The sequence below is a fragment of the Malus domestica genome, chromosome 07 (genome assembly GCF_042453785.1).
Source record: "Malus domestica chromosome 07, GDT2T_hap1".
NCBI lineage: Eukaryota > Viridiplantae > Streptophyta > Magnoliopsida > Rosales > Rosaceae > Malus > Malus domestica.
The window spans coordinates 33,523,111-33,550,088 of record NC_091667.1 but is presented as its reverse complement, the minus strand read 5'-3'; the positions used below and the strand labels follow the sequence as shown (position 1 = coordinate 33,550,088).

The following is a 26,978-nucleotide window of genomic DNA, read 5'->3' as shown; positions in this document are numbered from 1 at the left end:
GTTAAATAATAAGGAAAACTAATGAAAATGACTTCGAACAAAATAAAGGGTAAGGTGAATAATACCAGGATTGATTTTTTAGTGTAAAAATGTTGGTTTTTGTTAAAGTGAACAGTATCATGAGCTTTTCGTTAAAGTTCCCTAAATAATAATGTCATTCTAAAATTTTTTAATTACTTTGTGGGGTCCAACCGATATGTTAAATAATAAGGAAAACTAATGAAAATGGATTTGGACAAAATAAAGAGTAATGTGAATAATAACAGGATTGACTTTTTAGTGTAAAAATATGGTTTTTTGTTAAAGTGAACAATATCATTAGCTTTTCGTTAAAGTTCCCTAAATAATAATGTCATTCTAAAATTTTTTAATCACTTTGTGGGGTACATTTAAGTAGGCAACCAATCAAATTCTTAAAATACACAACCATATTTATTATATTTCCATTAAATATACTAAAAAAATATTAAATGGATTTGACAGCAAAATACTTTGCCTTTAATTGACTCAGTTCCATGTAGGAAATTGAAGGCTCAGTTGGAGAGAGTTTGCTGCCAATTTTTACTGTTATATACCTACGTGGTAGTTTTGACATCTCTTTTGGAGATGCTCTAACAGATTTTTTAATGAACGTATGAAATTTAAATTAAATAAAAATAAATGTATGAAACTAAATGTTTTAAAAATGTTGTAAGAAGTTGTAATTATATTCAAACTTGAGGGAGTAAAATGTACTCTACTCATTAGCATTATTGGAGCACGTAAGAAGTGCGTAAAATTGGGTACTGAATAGTCAGTATCCAATTTCACTGACAATCTACGTGGCCCAATAAATTTAAGACATATGTCAATATCAACATTATCGTTATCTTCATTACCAAACGCAAACCAACCCTTTAAACCCAACACCAAACAGAACTCTTCTTCTCTGATGTTCGCTAATCTACCATGCCATGACTATGGTTTCTTCTCTCCTCCATTGATCTCACCCCCGCCACAATCCCTCTTCCAACCGTTGATTCCATCGCTGCAATGATATTGACGACGACGCAAATATGTGGGTTTGAGGTGGATGCCGCCGACTTGCGACAACAAGGATTACGAATCGCCGACGATCGAGCTCAGCGTGGCTGTGGAGGACAAGATTGGTGAAGTCTTGAAACGGCGGAGCCGACTAGGTCACGGTGGCCGGCTATGAAGATCTTCGCAGACTTGTTGGAGAGGAGGAAGACGATTGTTTGGTCACGGGTTTAAAGCATGGATTTGTGTTTGGTTACAGAGATGGCAAGGTTCTTGGATTGACAGATGGGTTAAACTTATTGGTCCACATAGATGGTCAGTGAAATTAAGTACTAATTGTTCAGTACCAAGTATTGATCGAGACAAATTAGGACAGGTTAATGAGGCACGTGGTTCACGCGTTTACGCGGATAGCACACTGGATTTGCTCTGTAAACTTAGCAACTAATTAAGTCTTCAATAATTTCTAAAAGCATTTTCGGTTGAGTTAAGTTATTAACTGTCAACCGTTTTTGCTTGTACTTGTCGCCACGTCACCACCGCCCCTTGTCTCCAATGCATTCTGAAGTAGCTTCCTACGAGCTTCTCTTCCATGCTCGGTCATACTCGCCGATGTTTTGATTTTTATTTGAAGGTCTACTTTTTCGATTGGAGTATTTTATTGGACCTCCAAAAGATTATTTGTTCACTTGGTGTCACTCAAAAGATAAATCTTCTTATTATTTGATGAAATTAAAAGACACTATTATTATTAATTACTTTTTTCACATAACATCAAACATATTTTACGATGCTACTTTTAAAAGATCAGTAATTTATTCAGAACAAGTAACAATGAGTAGCAATTTAGTATCAGACTTGCTACAAATGTAAGGTTTGTTTACAAGTGTTTTTAAAATAACTGAAAGTGTTTTAAAAGAAGTTGTTTGTATGTTCCAAAAGCATAGAAATAATTCCAAAACTATTTTCACAAAAATCCATTTTCAACTATTTTAAAAACAGGTCCAAACAAGTCCATGACAATATTATCTCGTCAAAGTGTAATTTGAACTCGAAGACTCCTTTAACCAGTGGACACAGTAACGTTGTGGAATGAATCAAACCAATTAGCCAAAACAATACACACGTTTAAATTACATTAAAAAAAGGCCTTGGAGAAAATAAAATCAACAGCAAGTGAGCAACAAATCGGCGAGGAATATGTCTCCCCAGAGTGCTGCAGCAGGTGCGAAAGTACATCTGTTGGCTTGCAAGCAAAATACAGATTGTGTCATGAGGGACCGAGACCGACCTTTGACCCTGACGGCATCCACTTTAAACAAATATATTATTAAATGAGGTTTGTGTGAGTCATCCAGTCAAAACTCAGAAACCACACACTTGGCACACACAAACAATTCCACAATCCAAACCCGCAACTTCCGAAAAAGGAAGAGAGCCGTACAATTGTAAGACAGCTGTCGCACTATCAGTCCCTGGACTGTCTGCCTGGCCCCCGCCGCCCAACCCAGGAAGGATAGACCCAGCCTGTATCCGTGTGCGCGTTTTTTGTTTGCCAAGTCACCTTTTTGTGGTCACATATATACACCAAATCATCCCCACGAAAAGTACACAACCAACACAATCAATATCTCAGTCCTTTTTAATCACTATCCAGTTTCCAACTCCAAAACTGCAAAGTACCAGATTATCCACACTTCCCAGTTTCCATATTTGCTTATACGGCTCGATTCGCTTGTAGTTCGAGCGTAAAAAGCAAACTTCACGACTCTGGTCCCAGAAATTAATGGATGGTTGCTCTAATTACTACGTGGACCCACCGGGGGAATCGTCGTCGGCTTCGGACACCAGCAGTGCTCGCCCCATGTTCCTGACCTTGTCGGACAAGGAGGTACTGCTGGCGTCTACTTGCCCGAAGAAGCGGGCTGGACGGAAGAAGTTTAGAGAGACACGGCACCCGGTGTTTCGGGGTGTAAGGAGGAGGAACTCCGGCAAGTGGGTGTGCGAGGTGCGCGAGCCCAACAAAAAGACAAGGATTTGGCTGGGCACTTTTCCCACCGCAGAAATGGCCGCCCGCGCGCACGACGTGGCGGCAATTGCACTGAGGGGCAGGTCCGCCTGCCTTAATTTTGCTGACTCCGCTAGGAGGCTGCCTGTCCCGGCTTCTTCCAACGCCAAGGACATTCAGACGGCTGCCACAGAAGCAGCAGAGGCGTTTCGGCCTACTGAGGAGTCGGATGAGGTTTGTGGATCTCCTGTGGCGGCTCCATCGGAGTCCACGTCCGCATCGGAGCAGCAACAAGTGTTCTATATGGACGAGGAGGCGGTTTTCGGGATGCCGGGACTGCTGGCAGACATGGCGGAAGGAATGCTATTGCCTCCACCCCATTACAGTGATGATGATGACGTGGATGTTTGTGCTGACGTGCCCTTATGGAGTTTTTCCATTTAATTTTAGTCTTAATCGGCTGATTTGATATTGCTATGCTTTGGAAAAAATAACTTTTGCTGTGCTATCTGTTTTTACCAAACCCCTTTTTAAGCTTAGCTTTTTTTTATTCCAACTTTTTATAAAAGCACATTACTACCAAACCAGTACTCTACAATGTAAAAAAGCAGCTCCCGGGAGAATCGTCAAATTTTGATTTCGTTTTTTTAGTGATATTTGCCTTGCAAAAGTGCTTTTGCTCCGCACAATATTTTGACTTGTACGGAAGCACTTATGCATGATGTAATAATGTAGAAAAAATAATTATTCAAAAATGTAGGAAAATCTCATTAAATTATCAATAACAACGCAAAATTTCGAGTAATGTAATACGAACAAATAGTTCTTGATCAACTTTCAAATTGGACAATATATGAGAAGCCAATTTTCATCCTTCAGCAATGAAAGGAGTCTTAACTGCATGTTGCTACGAGGTCATTGAACAAATATTGTAAGTCGTTACTGCTCGTTGCCCGATATCTGTGCTTCCATATGCTGGCTTGCTTCTTCAAGAGACAATTTTTCCTTCTCGAGTGATTCAAGCTTGTCCGCGTTAGCTTTCTGAATCTTCTCCGGGACCTTTTCTTTGTAACCGGCTACGTTCATCGCCCTGGATAGCTTCTCCTGTTGCCTGTTAGTTAATCAAACAGTCGTCACCACTCGAAACATGTAGGAGTTTTAAAATTTAATCTGAGCTTTCTGTCACCAAGTAATTTCAATCACAAGCTTACAATTTAATGTCTTCCATCTTCTTCCGGATTTTTTCAAGGTCGGCTTCTAATGAGCGACTTCCTTGAAGCTTAAGATAAACAGAAAGGTTTTCATTCACAACACCCACCACACAACCAGTTGGAGCAGCATCGTTCTCGTTGATTACCTGCTCGGATAAGAAATTCTCACATATTAACTGAATTTGCAGTCAAAAAGAAGTTCTATAATTTTGTTGCTTCTGTTGAGGAAGAGTAAAATTCGATAGAAAATTGCTAGAGCGGATTTTTGGAATACATCACATGACTTACCGTCAAAGATGACAAATTGGCCAGCGTTTCAATCTCCAGTTGACGGCTGCATATTATTTCCCTATCTAATGGTGTTCGACAAAGCACAGAAGCTGGCCGCCTGAAAGAAATAAACCCTAATTAGAGAAATTCACAACTTGGCAAATCAAAATTGGTCAGACTCACTCTAACAAGATATACCTTTCACGACTTTCTTTTGCAAGTGAACGAAGAGATTTCACAACAGAATCTATAAGATTCATCTCGGACTCCGCCCCTTCATTTGTCCAGCACTGTAAAAATGACAAAGATAGAAAGTTACTAAACATACTGTCTCCACAACATCATCAGAAAAGTACAGGGTCATATGGGTGATAATGAAAACCACCATTCCCATGAGTAATCCTTTACGGCCTAAGAAGAACAATGATGCATGTGTACTTTTTTGCATGATCATTTGCCTCTAGCTTTAGGCTGTGGACAGGATCATCCAATTTATGTTTGAAAAGAAAAAAATAACCAACCAACCTCTACAGTGGAAGGATATTCGCATATCATGATTGAGGCTGGCCTCTTGTGATCCTTTGGTGATGGAAGGCGCTGCCACAGTTCTTCTGTGACGAATGGCATAAATGGATGAAGCAACCGCAGACCATTGTCAAGACATAACCATAGTGTGGCTTGTGCAAAACCCCTTTCAGACTCGAACCTTGGATTGTTGCCAGAAAAGTAAGGCTTGATAGCTTCAATAAAGACATCGCACAATTGGTACTGCCACCAAGCATACACTGCAGTGGCTGCATCCGAGAAGTCGTATGCTTCCAGTGACAAAACAGCTTTGGAGATGACTTTGTTTAGTACTGAAAGTATCCACTGGCAACTAAATGGAAGCGCATCTGGATTTACATCTGAGGGGGGAACATAATCATCCCCAAGCCTGCTCATAGCAAATCGTACTGCATTCCACAGTTTATTACACCATTGACGATAACCCACAACCCTTTGGATGTCCAGATTTATCTTATCAGACTGAAAAGACAAGGAAAGACAATCAGATATGTCATTAGATCCATGGAAGAAAAACAGTTTTCAACCAAAATATAAAGATAGAATCTTGAACCTGAGCAGTGTAAGAGACAAGGGCAAAACGGAGAGCATCTGCACCACATTCTTCAATACCCTTAGGAAAGTCCTTTACTTGCCCTTCTTTGGCTACAGTCAATTCCTTGGGATCCAAATTTCCCTCTAAAAGCCTCTGATGGAGACCTTCAAGGGTAATACCATTTATTACCTCAAGAGGATCAATGACATTCCCCAAGGACTTGGACATTTTACGCCCATGTGCATCACGAATCATAGGGTGCAAATATACCTGCAAAGCAACCGGATTCAACCTGTCACTTCAGTAACCAAACTATAATCTAAAATCAACACCATCTTTGCATGCTCAGGACCACTTTTGCAAAAATTAAAGATGGTGAGCAAAGGCATGTGTCTCTGACAAATACCCACTAGGCATCCAATCGAGCTAGTATACATATAAACACGTAAAATGGAACTCGTATTAACAATGTAGTATAATTTCACAAAAATTATTTTCCTTCAAGCTTTTACCAAGTAGAAAACACCCTGTGTCCTTAAGTACAGCATGCTACTGAATTTCATAGTCAGGCAACTGGAAAATTATAATTTAGGCAATATGCAACACACAGATAAAGCTATACATACAAAATGTAAAAAAAGTTCCCCACCTTTGTAAAAGGTACGTCGCCACCCAAAGTAATTCCAAGCATTACCATTCGAGCAACCCAGAAAAAGAGAATGTCATGCCCGGTTTCAAGAACTGAAGTAGGATAAAATGCCTTCAGATCTTCTGTATCATCCGGCCAGCCCAACACAGACAATGGGAAAAGACCAGAAGAAAACCACGTGTCAAGCACATCAGGATCCTGCATTAACTGAAATTTCCCCTCAAATGTTAGACTAGCCTGTGCTTTGGCCTCTTCTTCATTTCTCGCAACCACCCATCGCTCATCTGATGCTCCAAAATTGTCTGGACTATCACCCTCATAAACAACATACCATGCAGGAACACGGTGACCCCACCAGAGTTGCCTTGAAATGCACCAATCACGAATGCTCTCAAGCCATCTGTGACAATTGAGACCAGAAGTAAGTACAACGTTTAACCTTTTTGTTTGGAGATTTTTTTATATAAATTGTCGAGACCCAAGGCTAACAACTAGATTTCATCCAGACTTGTTCAAAACTTTCTGGAAGTATGATCTTATTATCCTTACAATGCATACACAAGAAATTCCAAGAAGGTAAAGAAAAATACCACACCTCTTCCAATCAGCAGTATACTGTTTCGGGATGATCTCAAGCTTCCTATTCTCATCATCTATGGCAGCATGAAGGGCTTCTTTTCCCATACCGCTGCATTTAACATACCATTGGGGCTTTATCATGGGCTCCACAACATCTTGACTTCTAGAGCAAATTCCAAGGCGCATCTCATTGCCCTTGGCATCTTTAAAGAGGCCCTAAATGCAAGGAGAATAAGGTCACTGAAATACCCATAAAATTGTGAACAGAAATGGATTCAAACAGACAGTCCCCTCCAACAACTAGGAAGGTTGATGCACATGCAATACAAAACTGGTGATGCTGACAAGTGATGTTATTACAAGTAGGGTATATTAAATTGAGTGAAGTGTCTGGAATTAAGAGAATGCAAACAATTTCATTCCATAAGACATTGTTTGAAAGAGTATCAAGTTGAAAATGATATTAAAGAAGTGTGGGAAGAGGTGGCGATGACAGTGTTAAAGGTGTTACTGAAATAGTAGCAGCAGTAAGCCCAGGAAGTCCCCATTAACAACAGATATGTTGATCTATTGGGTAAGCATTTAACAATCGATATGAATAAGACATACTATGTTGATAATCGGAGTTAATTTTTTTAATCAACATCTATGCATAAGCTACACGTATAGTCCTGTAAAGTGCAAACAGATACCTTCTTCTTTAGTGCTTCAGTCACTGCCTCTCGGGCTTTGAAACGTGGCATCCCTGCAAATTCTCCACCATCCTGGTTTATTTTTCCATCATCAGTAAAGATGTTGATAAATTCAAGATTATGGCGCCTTCCAACATCAAAATCATTAGGATCATGGGCCGGTGTAATCTGCAGGAGGCAAAAGAGAAAGATCAACAAATCTTTATAACCTGAAACATAAACCAGAAAAGAAATTCAACGTAATATTTCACAACTTATATGTTAGATTTACCTTCACAGCACCAGTCCCAAATTCTGGATCAACAAGAATTGCATCACATATTATACGAATCCTTCTTCCATTAAAAGGATGAATGGCATGTTTCCCATGAAGATGCCGATACCTTTCATCATTAGGATGTACAGCAATAGCAGTATCACCAAGCATTGTTTCCACTCTAGTAGTGGCCACAACAATCTCACCTAAACCTTCTTCCAAAGGGTAAGCAAATGAAGTCAAAACTCCAAATTCTACAGGGTTCTCATATCCCGGAACCTTTAGTAGCGTCCTTTCTTTTACATCAATATAGTCCACCTACATAGACCGAAAATTCGTAAATAATTAAGTACTGAAAATATTTGAGAAAGTATGCCACTAAAAGGAGAAGGCTGACCTCAATTTCAGATATTGCTGTCCGCAAGACACAATCCCAATTCACTAGGCGATTATCCCTGAAAAATAAAAGCCAAAATGTGTACTAGCCAAAATGAATAAAAGGACATTAACAAGAGGATGATTATAAATGTGGTTGATTGGAGAAGTCCTTTGGTGGTTAGTACTATCACCCAATCCTTATCCCAACTCACTAACTCAATTAAAAAATACAACTACATATAAAATCAAACAAAAACCAGAAAAAGCAAGCATCCACCATAACATCATGTTAAACCTAGAAGAACACAGCTCCTATGCCAAGCATACCTGTAGATAAGCCCTTGCTTATGAAGCCTTACAAAAGCCTCTGTCACAGCCTTTGTTCTTTTCTCATCCATTGTAAAGCACTACAATTGAGAAGAAATCAAAGGAAAAATCAACGAAATAAGTAACATATACACATGTGTGTGTGCGTGTGAGAGAGAGAAAAAAACAAGCAGTTTAACAAGACAACTAATACATTGCTCCAAAAGAACTCCAGGACTCAATTGATTACCTCACGGGACCAGTCCAAAGAAGCACCCAAACGACGTAGCTGCTGTAAAATGGTGCCCCCATACTTATTTTTCCAATTCCAAACCTTTCACAATCAAAGATAACCAACCAACATTATTAAAAAGTATGGATGGATCAATTGACTTTAAAACATCAAATGTATGGATAAAATACAAGCTAGTAATAGTTCAAACTCACTTCAGCCACAAATTTCTCACGACCAATATCATGCCTGGTTAATTTGCTTTCACGCATTAGCTTCTTTTCTACAACCACCTATAAATGACACATTATGTTATAGCCAGCAAACAAATAACATATGACATATACATAATCCAGGTTCAAATTCATATACATGCATATGGTCAAGATGATAAGGTTAATAAATTCATGGAACATGAGCTATTAGCAATTCACCAATCGAAAAGGACATATCATGTGTTGTTGACTCAAGTCCAGTGCTTTTAAAGGCATTTCAAAACGCGCCTAAATTCGAGGCCATGCATACGAACCCGAGCACTAACTGGTCCTTCTCCCACACCCAAAAGAAGGCCAAATAAAAGGTACACAGCAGATTGATCTCCGCCAATGACTTTTGCTCATATTGGTAATCGTAATACACAAATACTAAACTATAGTAAATATTCGGTAATTGTTAAAAGAAACACAACCTGTGTTGCTATGCCAGCATGGTCCATTCCAGGCACCCACAAGGTATTGTAACCAGACATTCTCCGCCAACGAATTATAGTGTCCTGCATATAACAAAATTACATCAAATTAGTTTTTTTTTTATTTTAGAAAACACACTTAGAAAATCACCAAAGAACAGCACAAACACAGGAATCACCTCAACAGCAGCAGTAAGAGCATGGCCAATATGAAGGGCACCAGTCACATTGGGAGGTGGCAAAACCTATAATACATTACAAGTTAATTTTGTTTTATTTATTGGTACCCAAATCAATGCACACCCAAGAAAAAGTTTGATGGATATGACACTCACAATGACGAAAGGAGGTTTGGAGCTCTTGGCATCTGCCACAAAGAACCCTGTCTTCTCCCACCATTCATACCACCTAAATCGTCAAGCATAGATAACATAAATAACTAAGAAGTAAAATTGTTGGAAGAAGCGGTAAAAAAAAAAGAGCAACCATGACACTCACGATTTCTCTACAACACTTGGACTATACTCTTTCGCCATTAGATTCGACATCCGTTTCTTCTGGCCAAATGGAGTCTCTGGATCAATAAAGTCCTCTTCATTCTCCTCCTCCTGGTTGGAACGCTTTACATGCTTCTTTTCACTCTTTTTAGAAGAAGAACTCGACGCTTGTTGCGCCTAAAACCAAATTGATTCTTTTACCAGTCATTTCAGGCATTAACATTATCATAAGATGATTCAACACACAGCACAACACAATGTGTGGACGACACCGAAACTTGAATCCAAAACTTAACACCAAAATGCAATTCACCATCATTACCTGAAGCTTAGCAGCTTTCTCTAAAGCTTTCTGCTTTTTCAATTCCTTCTCTCTTGCCTGACCAAATATCAAAAACCCAAATCACTCCCTTTCGAAAATCCAGTAATTCACATAAGTATCCATCTGGGTCTGCAATTACAACATCAAAAGAAGCAATATTCCTTAAAATTACCTTTTCTTCCTTCTTTTTCTTCTTCTCCGGGTCTTCAATCCCTTTTCCGTTACCCATCTGCATCGAAACGACACGGTTAAACCAATCCCAAAAGCTAAAAACGGATGAAATTACAAAGATCAAATCTTTGGTTAGGTGGGTGAGCTCACAGACCGGCGCGCTACCGGCTGGAGGAGAAGACTGAAGGGGCCTCTGAACGTGGAAGCGGCGGAGAAGAGACGGCGCCGCTGCTGCAAATTTGATCTGGTTGCTGATGAAGTGGTAGAAGATGTGAGGTTGCGTTCCTAAAACCCTAAGGTGGGCCCGAATCATATGCGTATTGTTGGTATCTGATGCCAAAAATTATCTGTCAAACACTTGCAGCCCAAGCACCACATATCAAAAATGCAATGCATCACCTTTACCATATTTTTTTTAATACGTTAAAAAATATATATTTTAGGGAGAGATAAATAAACTTTTGTCATACGCGTTAATTAATTAATTATCATATGTCTGTCATTTAATACTATAATCGAGTGATATTCATTTTTATTTGTAAGTGAAAGAAAAAAAATGTAATTCTTAAATTATGAAAACTTCATTATTTTTGTCTTCTTTTTTATATACTAACATATGCTTATGTACTTTGTGTGTGTAAATATTTTTATTTTTATTTTTAAAATAAGGAGTAAGAAAAACAGAGAAAGTGAGAGTGAGAGTCAAGAGAGATATTATTCCTATTTGTTTTACTTTTTATTATTAGATATATGCTAAAATCATCAGAATCAAATGCGTTGTTGATGACAGTTGGCAGAAAATTTTGACGTCAATCAAAATAAAAAAAATTTGACATGATAATAATAAAAACACTTCTAGCAAAAACATTTATAGCATAGGTTTTTACTGTTTTTCGATTGGTACCTTTACCTTTCTCCATAAAATGCTAGCCCTAATTAAACATCACCATACAACATGCTAAAATGGCATTCCACAAAGATTTACAGCACAAAACAGTAACTTGAGAATTCAATTCTTACATCTAGAAACTGAGATTTCCCAGGAAAAATACACCAACACAATGACCTGAGAATCCGGATTCCATCGGAAGAAGGAGCCCACCGTACACGGCGGAAACAATTGGACCGATACCAATGGGAAATGCAAAAACAAAGGGAACCACATCACGGTAAGCATTTCGGAGGAACGCATACGCATGAGAAAAAAAAGAAAACATTATATGATTAACAGGGCTGAGCACGTCATGTATTTTGAGTCTTTGATCCAACCCACCATTCGATCACTTCATGCTTTTCGATTCAGATCTACTATTTTGCTTTCTTAAGGTGAGCTGATGTAACAAACTCGGCATCATCCCTCACAAAACTCCACCAGAGGTATGTAACAGGTATGTTGATTGCGTTCCAGAGAGCGTGCGCATCTATAAAGCCTCGGTAAGGTGGGAGGTCGTATATCTCGAAGAACAGGGCAAGGGCTCCTCCTGCCACTACCACCCACAACTTCCAGCGCGATGGATGGCAACTAATACCAGCCCAAACTGCCCATGTAAGAAGCTGAACAATACCCATGGCCATGCACACTTTCACATTCAAACCTGCAAAACTTGTATAAGTTCATTGACACGGCAAACAAAAAGTTTGACTAGAATTTGCAACAGAAAGATATGGTTAATCATTCAATGATATCGGGGGCATTTTGGAAAATGTCTTACCGTAATCAAGTTTATAGAAGTTCAGGTACAGTATGTGTGTGGTCACGAAAGCAATCAGCGGAGCAGAAACCATGACCCTTGCAGCCTCATCTCTCACATTAAAAGCTCGAAATAGGGTCAGAATGAGTGAAAATCCAAGTAGTGCTACAGAAGAAGAATAATCCAGCTTCTCTGTCAACTCTACGTCTCTACATTGGATAAGAAAGAAGCAGTTAAAAACTGTCTGAAAACAATTAACATAAGATTTGTATAAATCCATTTGCACAACACTACACTAATTCTTGTCCTGCTGTTATAAATTGCGACAATTAATTTGTATAAATCCATAGGTTGCGAGGTCTAAGGAAAGTTGACATTTTGGAGCAGATAACTTTTGTACATATAAATTACTTATGGTGTCGAGGAATTCAAAACCACTTACCGGCTGTGAAATACCCCACTCCAAAACCAGGCATTCATTGATAAGATCCCATAGATGTGCCACATACCAGTATACTCGTAGTACGTCTTCTTATTTGGATTCAAAGGCAACTTGTAGTATACAAGGATGAAAAAAGATATCCAACCATGAAATTGAATGGCAAGATTGATAGCACAGAGAGCAACAGCAATGGGTTCCTAAACAAGTTCATTAAAATGGTTAGGCCATATCAGCAAGTAAAATTAGCTTAATCAGATTAATAATCAACCGACGTTCTCTACAAAATATCAGTGAAAGACCTGGATGCCATAAACACGTCGCAATGGCCATTTCCCATGGTATTTGACAGGCTTATTGCCGAGTTTCTCTCTCTCTTCCTCCCTAGCAAGCATGCAGTGGTACCTGCAGTCACTGCGACAGTCCCATTGTTTCCAGCGCAAATAGAGGGGCTCTTGCATGTACCACGGACCATCAATAGGTTTCCCATCTGAAGAAAATTTACAGTGTTGAAAGCATGTGTCCCCTACACACCCAGATTTTTCGCACTCCGCCACACAAGACCTGGAAAACCCATAAAACCGTAATGATTATCATTCCATAACCGTCAGAGCGAGCCCAAAACAGATGAATACACGAAACATGACGAAATGAAATTCCGTGAATGTAAATTTTGCACTTGTGAAATGAAATCACATCAAATAGCAGAACCAATATACTCATTCGGGTAAAGCTCCTGAATCTAATTTATGAATTACGACACAGCATAACCATTGTTATAGCAATTAAATGCAAGTTATGTATAAAATTTTTCTTTTTCCCTAGCATTAAATGATTGTAGAATTTTCATAAGGTTCATAATCTAAATCCATCAAGCAAGGTTCTAAAAGGCACTAGGCGCTAGTGAGGCGCGGATACGGGCCTAGCGCCTATGCGTAGCAGAGATTTTAACAACAGTGTCATCAGTTAACAAAAGCATCACACTAATCGTTGATTCGGTGTGCCAAATCCATTTCCGAGTTTTCGACCCCGGAAACACGAAAACTTGATCAAATTTCTCTGTAATTTGGTTACCCAAACAACTAAACCTAGCTCATCAATCAAACAGTTAGAGCATTCAATTGAACTAAAATACTCCAAATAAACAACTCTATGAGCTCGATTAATATAAATAAATCAAATCAAATACTGATACTGATACTGATACGAACTCAGAAAAACTGAAACAAAATGAAAGCGAAAATCCAAGTATTTTCAAAAATTAAACAGAAGATTACAGAAAGGAAGGGCATACTTGTAAATCGGATCAGCATCGCCATCACTGGCGCGAAGAGCAGGAAGCAGAGAGGAGAGCAAAGCGAGGAGGAGAATGCAACGAAGCTGCGCCATCGGATTCTCGGAAGCAGAAAGTCAAAAGCGGGAGAATCTTCTGGAGGTTTCTAGAGCTGGCGAGGAATGTTCGCGTGGAGATGCGACTAGTTGCGTCGCATGGAACCGCGCGGTTAGAGAGAGAGGACAGAGAGGTCGTCGGAGGAGGAGGAGAGAGAGAGAGAGAGGGGGGGGCGGAGGAGGAGCTGAGTGAAGGAGCGAGAAGGGACGACGAGTTGAGGTGATTTCGTTGGGATTGTGTGTGTTGGGTGGTGAATCGAGGCGATGGGGCGGAGACCAGAATCTCGTGAGGGTCTCAACTCTAGATGATTCTGGAGGAGACACGTGTCTGGCTACTGAACGTGCTGAAGCTGTACTTCTCTCTCTCTCCCCCACTCCCTCTCAAAAAAACATTTATTTCCTTTTTTTAGTCCCTGTTTTGCCCGTGACGCAGTGTAACAACGAGGACTTTAAATGGTAAAAAACCAAAAGTTATAAATCAATTTATATTGCGCATATAATTTTCTCGTCGTAAAATCAATCAATTTATATTCTGTATATAATTGTGATTGAGTTTTTTGGTTAAAAGGATTTCTAACATGAATATGTTCCATTTTGTGATTGATAAATTGAAAATAGGCTAAAATCAAACTAACTGAACGATCTAAACATTCTAAATTAGACTAATTTGAGTGATTTGGTTTTACTGCAAAATGAAAAATGTAAGGGGGTGTATTCAATTGAGAATGTGAGGGATTTTAATAGATTTATAAATCCATGGATTTTTATAGAGTTTAATTGATTTGTAGAGATTCCATATAAAATTTTGATTCAATTCCCTCAAAATCTTATGAGAAAATGTGAGATTTGTGGATACTTAAAATACACTACGAAATCTCTTCAATTCCCTCTAATTCTTTAACTTTCTCAAATTCTTTAAAATCAATTTCTAATTGAATACACCTGGAATGTTATATACTTCTTTAAAATCTTAATTGAATACACCTGGATTTTTAAGGATTTTAATAAACTATTTTGAAATTCTAATTGAATACACCTAGAATTTCAGAGAATCACTTAAAATCGTAATTCCCTTAAACTCTCTTAGAATCTTAATTGAATACACCCCTCTAAATTGATTTGAACGTTACCAAAGCGTAGTTAGTTCGGTTTCATTTTGTTTGGCATATATGAAATTTGCCTCGACCTTTATATCAAGTTCAAATATGATTAAATTGGTAATTGTTGTTATATTTTGATGTAAGGAACACAAGTTCAGATCTCGATTGTAGAGATAAATATCAAGTTCGAATATGATGAAATTGGTAATTTCTTATTTTGATGGATTATTTTACTCTTGTGAAACAATATCAATGTTGAGAAAATCGAGCTTTCGACGTTGATCGTAAAGATAAATGTTTTTCCCTCAAACATTTAAAAAAAAATGAAAAAACATTTACGGAGAGAGAGAGATATGTACTTTCAGAGTTTGGCGCGTGGTGGCGAATATATCGTGTTCTAATCCCTATTTCCACTGCCAAGCAATCCACTCTCGAGAGCGGCAGCAGAGCAACCGCCATGACCTCTCTCATACTCTCTCTCCCTCTCACTCCCACCCCGACGCGCGCGCGCACTGTCGCCTCCAAACTCGCCCTCTCCTCTCTCCGCCAATCACATCCCTTCCCGCGGTTTCCACTCCGCCTCCCAAAACCCCTAAAGACCACCGCCGCCTCATTCGCCTACGTGTCCGGGCCTGCCTCCGACGCGATTGTCAGCGAGCCCGACCCGAAACTCGATGAGTCGGACGCAAAGGTCCAGCCGCCGAGCGTGATTGGCTGGGGCCTCTTATGGAGCCTCCTGCTCAAGCACAAGCTCCGGCTCGCCGTCTCCGCCTTCGCCCTCATCGGCTGCAGTGCCTGCACTCTCTCAATGCCCATATTTTCGGGTACCAGAATTTTAACTTGGCTTCAAAGTTTCGATTTTTTGCCTATTTGGTTGCCGAGAAAAGTGAATGGACAGAAAGGAAAATAAAATCCCTAAAACCAATGTAGCTGACTTGCTGTTTGTTTAGGGCGGTTTTTTGAAGTGCTGATTGGGCAGAGGCCGGAGCCTTTGTGGAAGCTGCTGAGTAAAGTCGGTGTCTTGTATGCATTGGAGCCAATTTTAACGGTCATTTTTGTTATTAATTTGAATACTATTTGGGAAAAAGTTATGTCCACGCTCAGAGCCCAGATATTTGGAAGGGTTTTGATTCAGAAGGTAAAACTCCAGTCATTTCATTTTCGATCGTATCGATTAATACAAACCTGAATTCTCATAATTTATGATCCTGTTTTTCTTTTGTTCATTGTTGCAGGTCGAATTTTTTGACCGTTACAAGGTATGTTTGTGATAGTTTTTTTTAATAAAGAGTTATTTGATTTTTTTTTTTTTTTTGTACTTTCTGATTGAGTTGGATTTGCGCCATATAGGTTGGTGAACTGACGGGATTGTTGACATCTGATTTGGGTTCTATTAAAAGTGTTGTGAGCGACAACATTTCGAGGGACCGAGGATTCAGGGCACTTACTGAGGCAAGCAACTCTACCACCAAGTACAAGTGAGCTTTATGTTGACTCCATTTAAGCATGTAATACCTGGTTTTGAAGTTCACTCAGTTTCACCACTAGAGCACCAAATGGTTTCCCGATTTTTGGATGTACTTATACTGACATTAAGTTATTTTTTGTGAATGTGGTTATTATAATTGTATGAATCAAATTGTTGCAGGAGAAATCTGGATTAATTTTCGACTCATGTTCATGTGGGTCTAATATATGTCTTGTTTTCTTTGTTTTTATAGGTTATCGGGACAATATGCATACTGTTTACGTTGGCTCCCCAACTTGCCCCAATCTTGGCGGTGCTGATGCTCACTGTGTCTATTTTAGTTGGTATTTATCTTATCTTCAAGACTCTTTTAAATTGATATTGCATGTTTTTGTCACATAAAACTGCGGTTTTCTTTATGTGATTTAATTATATAAATCCTCACAGAGCTTAATAATGATTTGCATGCTTATATTGATTAATCTGTTAGTATGCTGAAATGTTCTCAGATTAGAAGTGACAAGCACCTCAGTGAAAGTTCATAATTTTTTGTCATTTTTTTAATTAGTTTGAACGTGGGGTGCAGATGGTACGAGAATAGAACTAGGATTATTTTATTTTGTAATGGATTAGGAATATTTTATACATCATATCAACGCTTAATTGGTGATGTTTCACCAATAATATTTGTGTATGTTAGTATCTGAATTGCCGATTGCATCATATTAGGTTCTTCACATTATCCGATCTGTACTTAATTATCCTTTTAATGGTTGTCTATTGTTTAATGTTTAACAGTAGCCTTTAGTTTGGAAATTTTGGTATTCTGTTGCTTGAAACATATTATTTTCTCTGATTTGACTGTTATCAATTTTTTCAAAGCTGTATACAAGAGATCAACTGTGCCCGTTTTCGTGGCTCATGGATTGGCGCAAGCATCTATATCTGATTGTGTTTCAGAAACATTTTCTGCCATACGCACTGTAAGTTTTCTGAAGTCCTTAGCTATATTATTTGCACACCATTAGGATTTTAGAATCATAATCCCTATCAACCTTTTGTCATTAAGAAATCAGAATTGAGTGAGAGTTAAGATTGTTTGTGCACTTTATCATCGATATGGTAACCACATGCTATTGCAGGTAAGATCCTTTGGTGGGGAAAAGCGCCAAATGATAACATTTGGTAGACAGGTAAGCTAATGCAATCTAGTAATACAAAAACAGGAAATTCCTTCCCTTTCACTAAACAAATTTCTCGTGAGTTTGGCAGGTGCTAGCTTACCAGAGCAGTGGGATAAAGCTTGGGACTTTTAAATCTGTTAATGAATCTTTGACTCGAGTTGTTGTTTACATATCTCTAATGGCCTTATATTGTCTTGGAGGAAGCAAAGTGAAGGCGGTAAGCTCTTGTAACCCTTGTAATGTTTACTTCAGATTCAGTCCCTCATCTCCCACCATCTATTCATGTGTTCAGTCTAGCTCGTCTTGTCAGCTAACCAAATTGTGCAGAACAACTCAGGCCTTCATAATTGTCAATCACCCTCTCTCCCCCCCCCCCCCCCCGGGTGGAAAACTTACCAGAAATTGTATTATAGAAATTCATAATATGTTTTTCTAAACTTTTCCTGCTTGCAGGGTGAACTCTCTGTTGGAACTGTGGCTTCTTTCATTGGTTATACTTTCACATTAACATTTGCTGTGAGTTCAGTTTCTATTGTTTTAAACTTTTTATACCTGTTTGCTATTTCCATCTTTATGCTATTGCTAAGGGTCTGATGTAACCTACCTTTCAGGTTCAAGGTCTGGTTAACACCTTTGGAGACCTTCGTGGAACTTTTGCTGCTGTGGAGAGGATTAACTCTGTTTTATCTGGGGTAGAAATTGATGAGGCCCTCGCTTATGGTTTAGAAAGGGAAATGCAACAAAAGAAATTACTTGATGAAAATTACAGATTGTTCCTTATAGATGGTCTGAGCGAGACAAATCAGTCAGTAAATACGCATTACATGTCAGCTCTGAAATCGGGTAGTAACGTTAGTCGCTTAGCTTGGTCTGGCGATGTTTGTCTTGAAGGTATCTAGGATACATTTTCATTGAAGTGCAGGGATTAGCACATTTGCTTTGTGTTTGTCCCCATTGTGGTTTTAGTTAATATTACATTGCATATAGGCCAATGTCTAGTTGTTAAGAAGATACAAAGTTTCCCATAACGCGCATTGTCTGGGTATAATTTACATATTGTGGAATATAGTGTTTACTGTTGAATTTCTACTGCTGAAGTTCTACAGTGAATGCACATATACTGTGTTCCAATGTGCCTACGAGTAACCTGATTTTGTTATGCAGATGTGCATTTCTCTTATCCTTTGAGACCTGATGTAGAAGTTCTAAATGGTCTAAATCTAACACTAAAGTGTGGAACTGTAACTGCTCTAGTTGGCTCAAGCGGTGCAGGAAAAAGTACTATTGTACAGCTACTGGCACGTTTCTATGAGGTCTTATTTTTCTTCTTTCTATATGTTTGAGGCATCAATTTCATTTTACTAGTCTTCAGTTGGTGAAAACTATGAATAAGTTCAATGTCTGATTTCTGCAGCCAAATAGAGGCCGTATAACTGTTGCAGGAGAGGATGTTCGAACATTCGACAAGAGTGAATGGGCGCAGATTGTTTCTATAGTCAGTCAGGTAACGTACCTAATCCCTACACATCTGACATAACACTTTTACAAACTTCCTAATTTTCACAAAATATTAACCTTGGTTTTGCTCATATACTTTCAACATTTTTTTTTTATACATTTCCCATTTTAAAATGATACAGGAACCTGTACTCTTTTCGGTATCTGTTGGAGAAAATATTGCATATGGGCTTCCAGATGATCACGTGTCAAAGGATGACGTGATAAAAGCCGCAAAAGCTGCAAATGCTCACGAGTTCATAATTTCACTTCCACAGGTTGGTAGTCCTTGAAATATGTTGTGTTTAATCTGTGATTTCGTGTGTTCTTTACTGAATGCTTATTTTGATTTTGAAAGGGTTACGATACACTGGTTGGTGAACGTGGAGGTCTACTTAGTGGTGGCCAGAGACAGGTATGAAAATCAGTTGAGAGAGATAGAGAGAGAGGGAGGGAGGAAATTGGAGAGAGGCAGTGGTACTTATGCTTTTTCTATTTTTCTTTTCACCTGCAGAGAATCGCTATTGCGAGAGCTCTGCTTAAGAACGCCCCAATCCTAATACTTGACGAGGTAAACTGCCAGTTTGATTTAATCACGTTGATACTCTAGTTCCAGTCCTGATCGTCATTACAAATGAATCTGGAAATATCAGTCTCATCACTTTCATTCCCCATTACAATTTTCCAAGCCCCATCCCAGGTTAGGTTTTCATGTTTTGTTCTTTGCTGCAGGCCACCAGTGCGTTGGATGCAGTGAGTGAGCGCCTAGTCCAGGATGCACTGGACCATCTGATGAAGCGGAGGACAACGTTGGTGATTGCTCACCGATTAAGCACAGTTCAGAATGCGCATCAAATTGCATTATGTTCTGATGGGAGGGTAGCTGAACTAGGAACCCACTCCGAATTATTGGCCAAGAAAGGTCAATACGCTTCACTGGTTGGCACTCAGAGGCTGGCATTTGAATGATTTCGAAACATCTCCGATTGTTGAAAACAAGTAAACGACAACGGAGCACACAAGTGAGTTGTATAACCATATAGCATAAGTGATGGCTGTGGTTACAGAACGAGAATGATAGCACAGAAAAAATTTCATAACTTTTATGGTAGATGATACCTATAATTTCTGTTGTCGTCAATTGTTAAACGGTCGAAAGCATCTACATTTGAATTACAGGAAACAGTGTATATTCTGAGTAAGGAGGAAAGGCTGATTTCAATGTTGATTCTCTATCTCTGACTCTACATACTTTTGCTTTCGTTCGACATTGACTTTGATTACGCAAAAGACTGCAATGCAGGGACGATGATCCTCTCTCGTGAAACTATGAATACTTAGAGATGGAAATAATAGCATTCAGGTTGGCGAGGCATTCCGTGGGAAGGCCAAGGAAGGATTGATCAGAAAGTCATCAATAGGATCAACGGTTGCCACACCAACCAGTCTGCATTTCCTTGTTTGTCCAACCTCTCCCCTCTTCCGCTTGTCATTGTTCCTTTTGATTCCTCGGATGTCAATGCCGTCTTCCCCAGCAGCGGAGGAGCCTTGTAGATGCTCCCAACCGGATCAACCTGCATAAAAAAGTACCAACCAGAGTGGTTATGAAATGTATACTAACCAGTTAGTAAGTTAACGTGGCGCTGAAATTGGTTTTTATCAAAGCACCTGGCCGGATTCCGGATTGATGCTCCCACTGAAACGGCGGCAATGGGAACGGCAAGGACTTTGTTGTTGCGGTTGCTAACGGTGCGATACAGAGCCTTCCGATGTCAAACGACACCAAGACATCTCCGAACGAGTCGCTCTCCGTCACCTCTGCAGCAGACTCAGTTCCTACACCACCTTCAGCATTGTATTCTAAGTCCGGATATCTGGCTATGCCAAGCTTGCAGGCACTCAAAGTCTTGACGTTTACGGTACAAAGCTTCGATTTTCGAATCTTTGGTTTGAGTGTAGGAAGGGGAAGACAAGGAGATGAAGGTTTTTGTTCTGGGATTCTGGTTTTGAGTTGGGAATTTCCAGAGAGTCGGTTTATCCTGCAGCACCCCATTTTTGGCGGGCACTTTTTTTTTGTGATTTGTTAAGATTAGGTGAACTACAAATAGGAGTTAGATCAAACGAAAACTAACGAAAAATTAAAAAAAACTTCCCTTTTAATAAAAAGCCATTTTTAAAGGTATAGTGAATAGTACTAGAAAAATGTATAAATGTGGTTTTTCGTTAAAAGTGAACAGTACTATGAGTGTTTTATTAAAACTCCCTTAGATCAATTGGTAGAATAACGCAAATTTTTTTTTTGGGTGCCCGATAATCAGATTAGGTGAACTGTTGGACCAACTTACATAGGCATGGAACCCTTGCTTTGAGGTTAGTAGTTTGTGCCTACGTGTTGAGAACAACTTAACAACTTATGTAGCACAAGCACATTGTAATCGGATTATCATGTGTCATGGAAGTCTTTCTCTTATACAAGAAAAAATAGCACCCAAATATAGAGGGACCCATCTTTGTAATTAAAATGGACAGTCCACCTAATCTAACTGTCAGACACAAAAATTTCTTCACTAAAATTGGAGTCCAAACCCCCTCCCATAAAAAATTTAAAAATTGGGAACAAGTGAGGTTATGGCTGATTAGTATTGGTTTGTATGAGAGGTCAAAAGCAAGACTGTTTGGAACTTATTTTAATAGTTTTGTGGTGATAATATTAATTATCTTTTATTTAGGCCAAGCCAATGAATAACAGAATGCTGTCTCCTAAAGTAGGGCCGGCACTTGGCGCAGAACATTAACAAAATGAGATGGTGCTTCTTTTACCTACATGCTTAGTGACTCAGTTTTCCACTCTTACCAAATGTTCTCCCTCTTGTCAGGTGATCTGTCTTTCTATCTCTCTTGTCACGTAATTGAAATGTACTTACAGTTTTTTGCTCTTTCGATTGTATTAGTAAACAAGAATATACCTACGGCAGCCTTGTAGCTCACGCGGGAAAGTATTTACTCATGCACTAGAGATCTCGTGTTCGGCCCTCCTGATACCGCTTGTATCGCTGACGAAACTGATAGGGTGGATAACCAAAAAAGGCCAGAAAGACATATCACAAGACTTGGAAAGCAATGCTGTGAACAATTACTTTATACAAAAGGGCAGAAGCTCATTAGGCATACATCATTTAGCACTCTTCCTAGCTACTACCAACATGAAAAATGGTACTAAACATCATAAATCAGACGAACGGAAACAGAGACACGAACGATACAATACATTAGCTTACAGAAAACTTCATCGGAACCCTCCACCTCCATCTGTCGCTCTTCCTATATATCTCTGATCATACCACCAGCTACTTGGAGTCGAAATTACAGAAAAGAGTGGCACTAAGCAGTAGGAATCAGTCAAACTGTAACATATGCGCTTGATACTATGCACGAGTGAAAGACTTTGGACTTCACATGGGCATCGGGGCCATCCGCCTTATCTTTTACTGCTTCAGGTCCACACGGTCAACAGACAAGAGAAGATCTCAGAGATGTAGGAAGATTTGTGCATGATGACCAACGAATGATTGACTCGGTCACCATGAAATCTAGTTGCTCGTGCTCACCAAGTCCAATTGTACGGTTTCTCTTGTTGTGAATGGCTGACGTCCTTGTTCCACCTGTCCTTTTAGCTTCGGCTGGTTTGTTAACCATTTGTCTCGTTTCAAGTCTGAACGAAAGGGAACCTGGCAACAAGAGCAGCTTCCCAGTAAAATGATTGAGACGACGATAATTCTATGATACTGGTGCAGGGAACAGCAAAAAGGAACTCAAAATACCTCCATGAATTGCGTCTACTCTGGATATGCTGGCTGAAAACTCTATCGCACAACTACCTTCCTCAACCAAAGAACCAGGGCTGAAGAATGCAAAGCTTGGCATTGAGGGAATGGGGGAGGAGAATTCCAAACTATTAGAATCACCATCGCTGCAGAATGAAAACCCGCCGGATGCTAAGTGGGGAGTAAATGGTTCCACCATGAGAGCAGAAAAAGATGACCTACAAGTAAATGTAGGTGATTGGGCATCACATGCATTATGTGATGCAGTGCCAAAGCTGATGTCTTGACTCCTGGACATAGTACAGAATGAGCTGCCGGCTACATCACATTCTCCACGGCCTCCATTTTCACATTGACTCGGCTGTTTAGGATATGGTTCATTAACCCTCATCCAAGGATGATCTACAAAGGAAATTCCCAAAGAACACAGACAAGTCAATCCAACTTATAAACTCCGTTGATTTGCCAGTAACACAGAGAGTGTAGATCACAGGAGTCATTGATGCAAATATTTTGATTTCTTAGAAGAATTACAGCATATAGACAAATAGCAAGGAGCGATGGCCTATTTGACTGAAAACGTTATAATTTTCCATTTTTTGAAGAATACTGACAAATAGATGACCATATCTATATATGCGCTAACCAAAGGAGAGCCCTTCTCCAGTTTCTTAAACGGCCTACCAATCATCTAACGTAAAGATACGGTCAAATAAATGAAATTTTCTTTTGATTCTTCTAATACAGTCATCTTCTAGAACTTAACTAAATTTCAATTATCACCTTCCACAGTCCAAAGATGCCAATCAGAATCCAAAATGGGATGTCCGGACTGTTAAAGCATTATAATAAACTCTGTGTGTGTGGTGTGTATTTGCGCGTGCATTTGACCTACCTAAAACCTGCTGAGCAGTGAGCCTTTGTGAAGGATCTTTACAGAGCATTGCTCTAATCAAATCCTTAGCTGATCCAGTAATGCGATCCCAGGGATCAGATGGGAATTTCAGGTCAGCTGTCCTAACAGCATCAAATATCCGTGATTTTGTCTTCCCCCAAAATGGCGGCATTCCACTAAGAAGAATGTAGAGAATAACGCCCGCACTCCACACATCTGCAGCCTGGTTATAGCTACCTGCAAGTACCTCAGGAGCTATATAAAACGGACTACCAACTAACCCATGCAAACTCTGCCCTGCTTCAACCAAAAATATTGTCAAAAATCTGAAATCAAGGTTTTAGCGGGATAAAGTTAACCAATGTAAAGGAAATATGGAATTACCAGGCTTGATGTAGGTTGCAAGACCAAAATCTGCCAACTTGATTGGAGACGAGGAGGCTTTTGTGGCCAATAGGATGTTCTCTGGTTTCAAATCTCTGTGAACAACCCCATTTTCGTGACAATATAGAACTACCTGAATCAGATGCCTAAAGAGAACCCTGGCATCAGACTTGGAGAATCGACCGTGCTTCTCTAACTGGTGGAAAAGCTCTCCTCCTGCGCAAAGCTCCATCACCAAATGGACATACTCTTCCTCTTCATACACCGCCTTGAGATCTACAACATTTGGGTGCCCAGATAACCTGGTCATAATTTCAATCTCAAGTTTAATGCCTCGCACATCGTCTGAGGTCACTAATCGATCTTTAGCAATTGATTTACATGCCAAGACCTCTCCGGTCAACTTATCAGTGCACACCCTGATAACACCAAACTGCCCCCAACCTAACTGCTCTCCTAGAATGTACCGATCTTTTAGATTTGAAGTCTCGTTTGCATCTAAAATGGAGGAAGTCAAGCTTGCGACTTTGTAACAATTGCACGGCCACGTTGATGCTGCACTGCTGCTGTTGCTCCTGGCAACAGCCATACCAATATCCCGCTCCTCAACCACCTCGAACAATAATCACAATTTCAGCTCACAAATTTCAACTTTCCGGCCTTCGGGCACATTGTTTCAAAAACCCTTTTCCAACAGATGAGAAACCTGAAGTTTGAAGTCAATATCTTGATTCACCAAAGCATACTCTGTGAAATCAGAAGAGAAGCTTCCCGGGATTGTAATTAAAGTTGTCAATGAGGCTTCTATTTCAGCAGGGAATTCCTTTTCGACGTGACCGGATCACGTGGATCCAGTCCAGGGGGACATCAAGCTGTACAAATTCAGTCTCAAGCATTAAATTCAAAGCCAAAAAGCAATTACAAACGATATCCATTGGAGCAATTCTATTTACAGCAAAAAAACCTTGCTTTCTATTAACAGGTTGCTTCTTTTCGGACTTTTCGACACTTCAGAAAACAGAACTCAAGTTCAATTGAGACACAAATCTCCCGCTTTTCAAAAACCGCCCAAAAATAGAAACAATGGAAAATCAAAAGTTTGAGCATTTTTATGAATCGATCCAATAACAAGCTCTAATCATCTGAAAACAAAAGCCAAAAAAAAAAAAAACCCAAAATCCATCAACCTAAAAAGTTCCCAACTTTACTTGAAAAAATAAAATTCAAACACAACCCATCAAAAGTCCAGTTGAAACTAAAGCAACCCAGATCCAAATTTTCCAAGTGCTTACAGAAAAAGCACTTATAAACGAAACCCAGAACTCCAAATCCACATACACTCAAACATATACATTCACAGAGAGAGAGAAAGGGAAAGGTACCTGCTTGAAGAGAGATAAAGCACAAAGAAAGCAAAGGAGGCCGTTGGAACAGTGGTGGAGCTCCGCAAGACAGAGCTCTTCTGTCCTGTGGCTTCTCTCTCCTCTTTCTCTCTCCTTCTCTCTTTGGACGTTTACGCACTTGGCTATTTAGCCTACTGGCCAATATTGTAATTCTCTTTTTCTTTTCTTTTTTAATTTAGCATCTGAATATTTGTGAGCTGACTTATACCTAGTTTGGGAGTGAGGTGCTTAAAAAAAAAGCACCTATGAAAAAAAGCTGTGAGGGTTTTAGGTGTTTGGTAAACTGAAAAAAAATGGCTTATTTTGGAAGCTGCTGTGAGAATAAGCTGAAATCAAAGGAAAAAGCTGAAGCTGCTATTTGCAGCTTTGGAAAACTGGCTTTTTTTCAAAGCACATGGAGCTACAGTGCTCCTTTAATGAAAATACCCACTATCAGACTGCTTTTTTTTCCAAAAGCACTTTTACAAAAAAGTTTACCAAACGCTCTGCTGCTTTATTTCACAGCCGCTTATTCTCACAGCACAGCCGCTTATTCTCACAGCAGCTTTTTTTCAAAGCACAGCAATACCAAACCAGCCCTTAGCCCCGTTTGGGATTGAGGTGATTTTAAAAAAGCCACTGTGAAAAAAAGCTGAAGGTCATTTTTGTGTTTGGTAAACTGAAAAAAAATGGCTTATTTTGGAAGCTGCTGTGAGAATAAGCTGAAAATCAAAGGAAAAGCTGAAGCTGCTATTTGCTGCTTTGAAAAAAAACCAGTTTTTTCAAAGCACACGGAGCTACAGTGCTCCTTTAATGAAAAGACACACTATCATCCTGCTTTTTTTTCCAAAAGCACTTTCACAAAAAAGTTTACCAAACACTCTACTGGCTTTATTTCACAGCCGCTTATTCTCACAGCAGCTTTTTTTCAAAGTACAGCAATACCAAACCAGCCCTTAATATTAGAGAGTTGTCAATTACCATAAAGATTTTTCAGTGTACTGTGATTCGGTATATTAAATTTATAATATAAGTGATTAATTTTTTTTAAATTTTCAACAACTTATATTATGATATTTGATCTAACAAACTGTATTCTTTTGAATTACCTGGAGCCTATCATTGGATTTTGGCTTTGGCTTCGTCCGAGGCTGCTTTAAACTCTTCTTGTTTGCCCTTGTTTTGGCTCCTGTCTGTTTATTTACTTCAACACTCTCTGTCTCTCTCGATGGAGAAATACTCTTTTTTCTTTTTCTTTTATTTATTTAATTTTTATTTTAAGTACGGGTCTTTCTTTCTCTTCTCGCTGGGTTGGTTGTAGTACCGCGTACTCGCCTGTTACGGGAG

At 39.3% G+C, this 26,978-nt stretch overlaps 5 protein-coding genes across 6 annotated transcripts; 2 read left to right on the top strand and 3 right to left on the bottom strand.

Annotated features, from left to right (window-relative positions):
* The first annotated feature begins 2,631 nt into the window (after window positions 1–2,631).
* On the top strand, window positions 2,632–3,612 carry LOC103439707 (dehydration-responsive element-binding protein 1D-like). The gene has a single exon (XM_029106143.2). It carries the CDS (start codon window positions 2,807–2,809, stop codon window positions 3,470–3,472), a length of 666 nt encoding a protein of 221 aa, XP_028961976.1. The 5' UTR covers window positions 2,632–2,806; the 3' UTR covers window positions 3,473–3,612.
* A 160-nt stretch (window positions 3,613–3,772) lies between these two features.
* Window positions 3,773–10,786, bottom strand: LOC103439706 (valine--tRNA ligase, mitochondrial 1-like). Its single transcript, XM_008378292.4, has 21 exons — window positions 10,533–10,786; window positions 10,380–10,436; window positions 10,208–10,264; window positions 9,887–10,062; window positions 9,724–9,796; window positions 9,568–9,633; window positions 9,389–9,472; window positions 8,916–8,993; window positions 8,719–8,802; window positions 8,490–8,569; window positions 8,182–8,239; window positions 7,800–8,102; window positions 7,529–7,696; window positions 6,853–7,052; window positions 6,258–6,657; window positions 5,627–5,878; window positions 5,035–5,535; window positions 4,708–4,799; window positions 4,528–4,627; window positions 4,240–4,385; window positions 3,773–4,139 (listed from the first exon to the last, which is right to left on the bottom strand). The coding sequence occupies exons 1-21, from the start codon at window positions 10,689–10,691 to the stop codon at window positions 3,968–3,970; spliced, it is 3,306 nt and encodes a 1,101-aa protein (XP_008376514.1). The 5' UTR covers window positions 10,692–10,786; the 3' UTR covers window positions 3,773–3,967.
* A 541-nt stretch (window positions 10,787–11,327) lies between these two features.
* On the bottom strand, window positions 11,328–14,306 carry LOC103439708 (uncharacterized). Its single transcript, XM_008378294.4, has 5 exons — window positions 13,803–14,306; window positions 12,811–13,072; window positions 12,512–12,708; window positions 12,091–12,278; window positions 11,328–11,973 (listed from the first exon to the last, which is right to left on the bottom strand). Exons 1-5 carry the CDS (start codon window positions 13,895–13,897, stop codon window positions 11,687–11,689), a joined length of 1,029 nt encoding a protein of 342 aa, XP_008376516.1. The 5' UTR covers window positions 13,898–14,306; the 3' UTR covers window positions 11,328–11,686.
* A 1,022-nt stretch (window positions 14,307–15,328) lies between these two features.
* LOC103439709 (ABC transporter B family member 28) lies at window positions 15,329–20,374 on the top strand. The gene is made up of 16 exons (XM_008378295.4): window positions 15,329–15,821; window positions 15,948–16,135; window positions 16,233–16,256; window positions 16,348–16,449; window positions 16,719–16,809; window positions 17,348–17,448; window positions 17,608–17,658; window positions 17,738–17,866; window positions 18,103–18,165; window positions 18,261–18,540; window positions 18,814–18,962; window positions 19,064–19,153; window positions 19,290–19,424; window positions 19,505–19,561; window positions 19,661–19,717; window positions 19,879–20,374. The coding sequence occupies exons 1-16, from the start codon at window positions 15,455–15,457 to the stop codon at window positions 20,113–20,115; spliced, it is 2,121 nt and encodes a 706-aa protein (XP_008376517.1). The 5' UTR covers window positions 15,329–15,454; the 3' UTR covers window positions 20,116–20,374.
* A 1,893-nt stretch (window positions 20,375–22,267) lies between these two features.
* On the bottom strand, window positions 22,268–25,856 carry LOC103439710 (calcium-dependent protein kinase 17-like). 2 transcript variants are annotated; one of them, XM_008378296.4, is made up of 5 exons: window positions 25,632–25,856; window positions 24,250–25,121; window positions 23,866–24,162; window positions 22,968–23,372; window positions 22,268–22,874 (listed from the first exon to the last, which is right to left on the bottom strand). In XM_008378296.4, the coding sequence occupies exons 2-5, from the start codon at window positions 24,836–24,838 to the stop codon at window positions 22,654–22,656; spliced, it is 1,512 nt and encodes a 503-aa protein (XP_008376518.3). In that variant the 5' UTR covers window positions 24,839–25,121; window positions 25,632–25,856; the 3' UTR covers window positions 22,268–22,653. The 2 variants fall into 2 exon arrangements, with proteins under 2 accessions (XP_008376518.3, XP_070681077.1); XM_070824976.1 differs by having other exon boundaries at window positions 22,268–22,890; window positions 25,632–25,792.
* Between the last annotated feature and the right edge of the window lie 1,122 nt (window positions 25,857–26,978).

Excerpts from the sequence above, each read along its gene's own strand:
- LOC103439707 (XM_029106143.2), top strand. The coding sequence starts at position 2,807 with ATGGATGGTTGCTCTAATTACTACGTGGACCCACCGGGGGAATCGTCG.
- LOC103439710 (XM_008378296.4), bottom strand. The coding sequence starts at position 24,838 with ATGGCTGTTGCCAGGAGCAACAGCAGCAGTGCAGCATCAACGTGGCCG. Across the intron at positions 24,163-24,249 it reads TGCAACCTACATCAAGCCTG|GGCAGAGTTTGCATGGGTTA; the intron begins GTAATTCCATAT and ends TGGTTGAAGCAG. Across the intron at positions 23,373-23,865 it reads CACTGCTCAGCAGGTTTTAG|ATCATCCTTGGATGAGGGTT; the intron begins GTAGGTCAAATG and ends TTTCCTTTGTAG.
- LOC103439709 (XM_008378295.4), top strand. The coding sequence starts at position 15,455 with ATGACCTCTCTCATACTCTCTCTCCCTCTCACTCCCACCCCGACGCGC. Across the intron at positions 17,449-17,607 it reads CATTTTCTGCCATACGCACT|GTAAGATCCTTTGGTGGGGA; the intron begins GTAAGTTTTCTG and ends ATGCTATTGCAG. Across the intron at positions 17,659-17,737 it reads TGATAACATTTGGTAGACAG|GTGCTAGCTTACCAGAGCAG; the intron begins GTAAGCTAATGC and ends TGAGTTTGGCAG.
- LOC103439708 (XM_008378294.4), bottom strand. The coding sequence starts at position 13,897 with ATGGCGCAGCTTCGTTGCATTCTCCTCCTCGCTTTGCTCTCCTCTCTG. Across the intron at positions 13,073-13,802 it reads GATGCTGATCCGATTTACAA|GTCTTGTGTGGCGGAGTGCG; the intron begins GTATGCCCTTCC and ends TGGGTTTTCCAG. Across the intron at positions 12,709-12,810 it reads GACGTGTTTATGGCATCCAG|GAACCCATTGCTGTTGCTCT; the intron begins GTCTTTCACTGA and ends GAACTTGTTTAG.
- LOC103439706 (XM_008378292.4), bottom strand. The coding sequence starts at position 10,691 with ATGATTCGGGCCCACCTTAGGGTTTTAGGAACGCAACCTCACATCTTC. Across the intron at positions 5,536-5,626 it reads TTGTCTCTTACACTGCTCAG|TCTGATAAGATAAATCTGGA; the intron begins GTTCAAGATTCT and ends TTGTCTTTTCAG. Across the intron at positions 4,386-4,527 it reads CCAATTTGTCATCTTTGACG|GTAATCAACGAGAACGATGC; the intron begins GTAAGTCATGTG and ends TTATCCGAGCAG.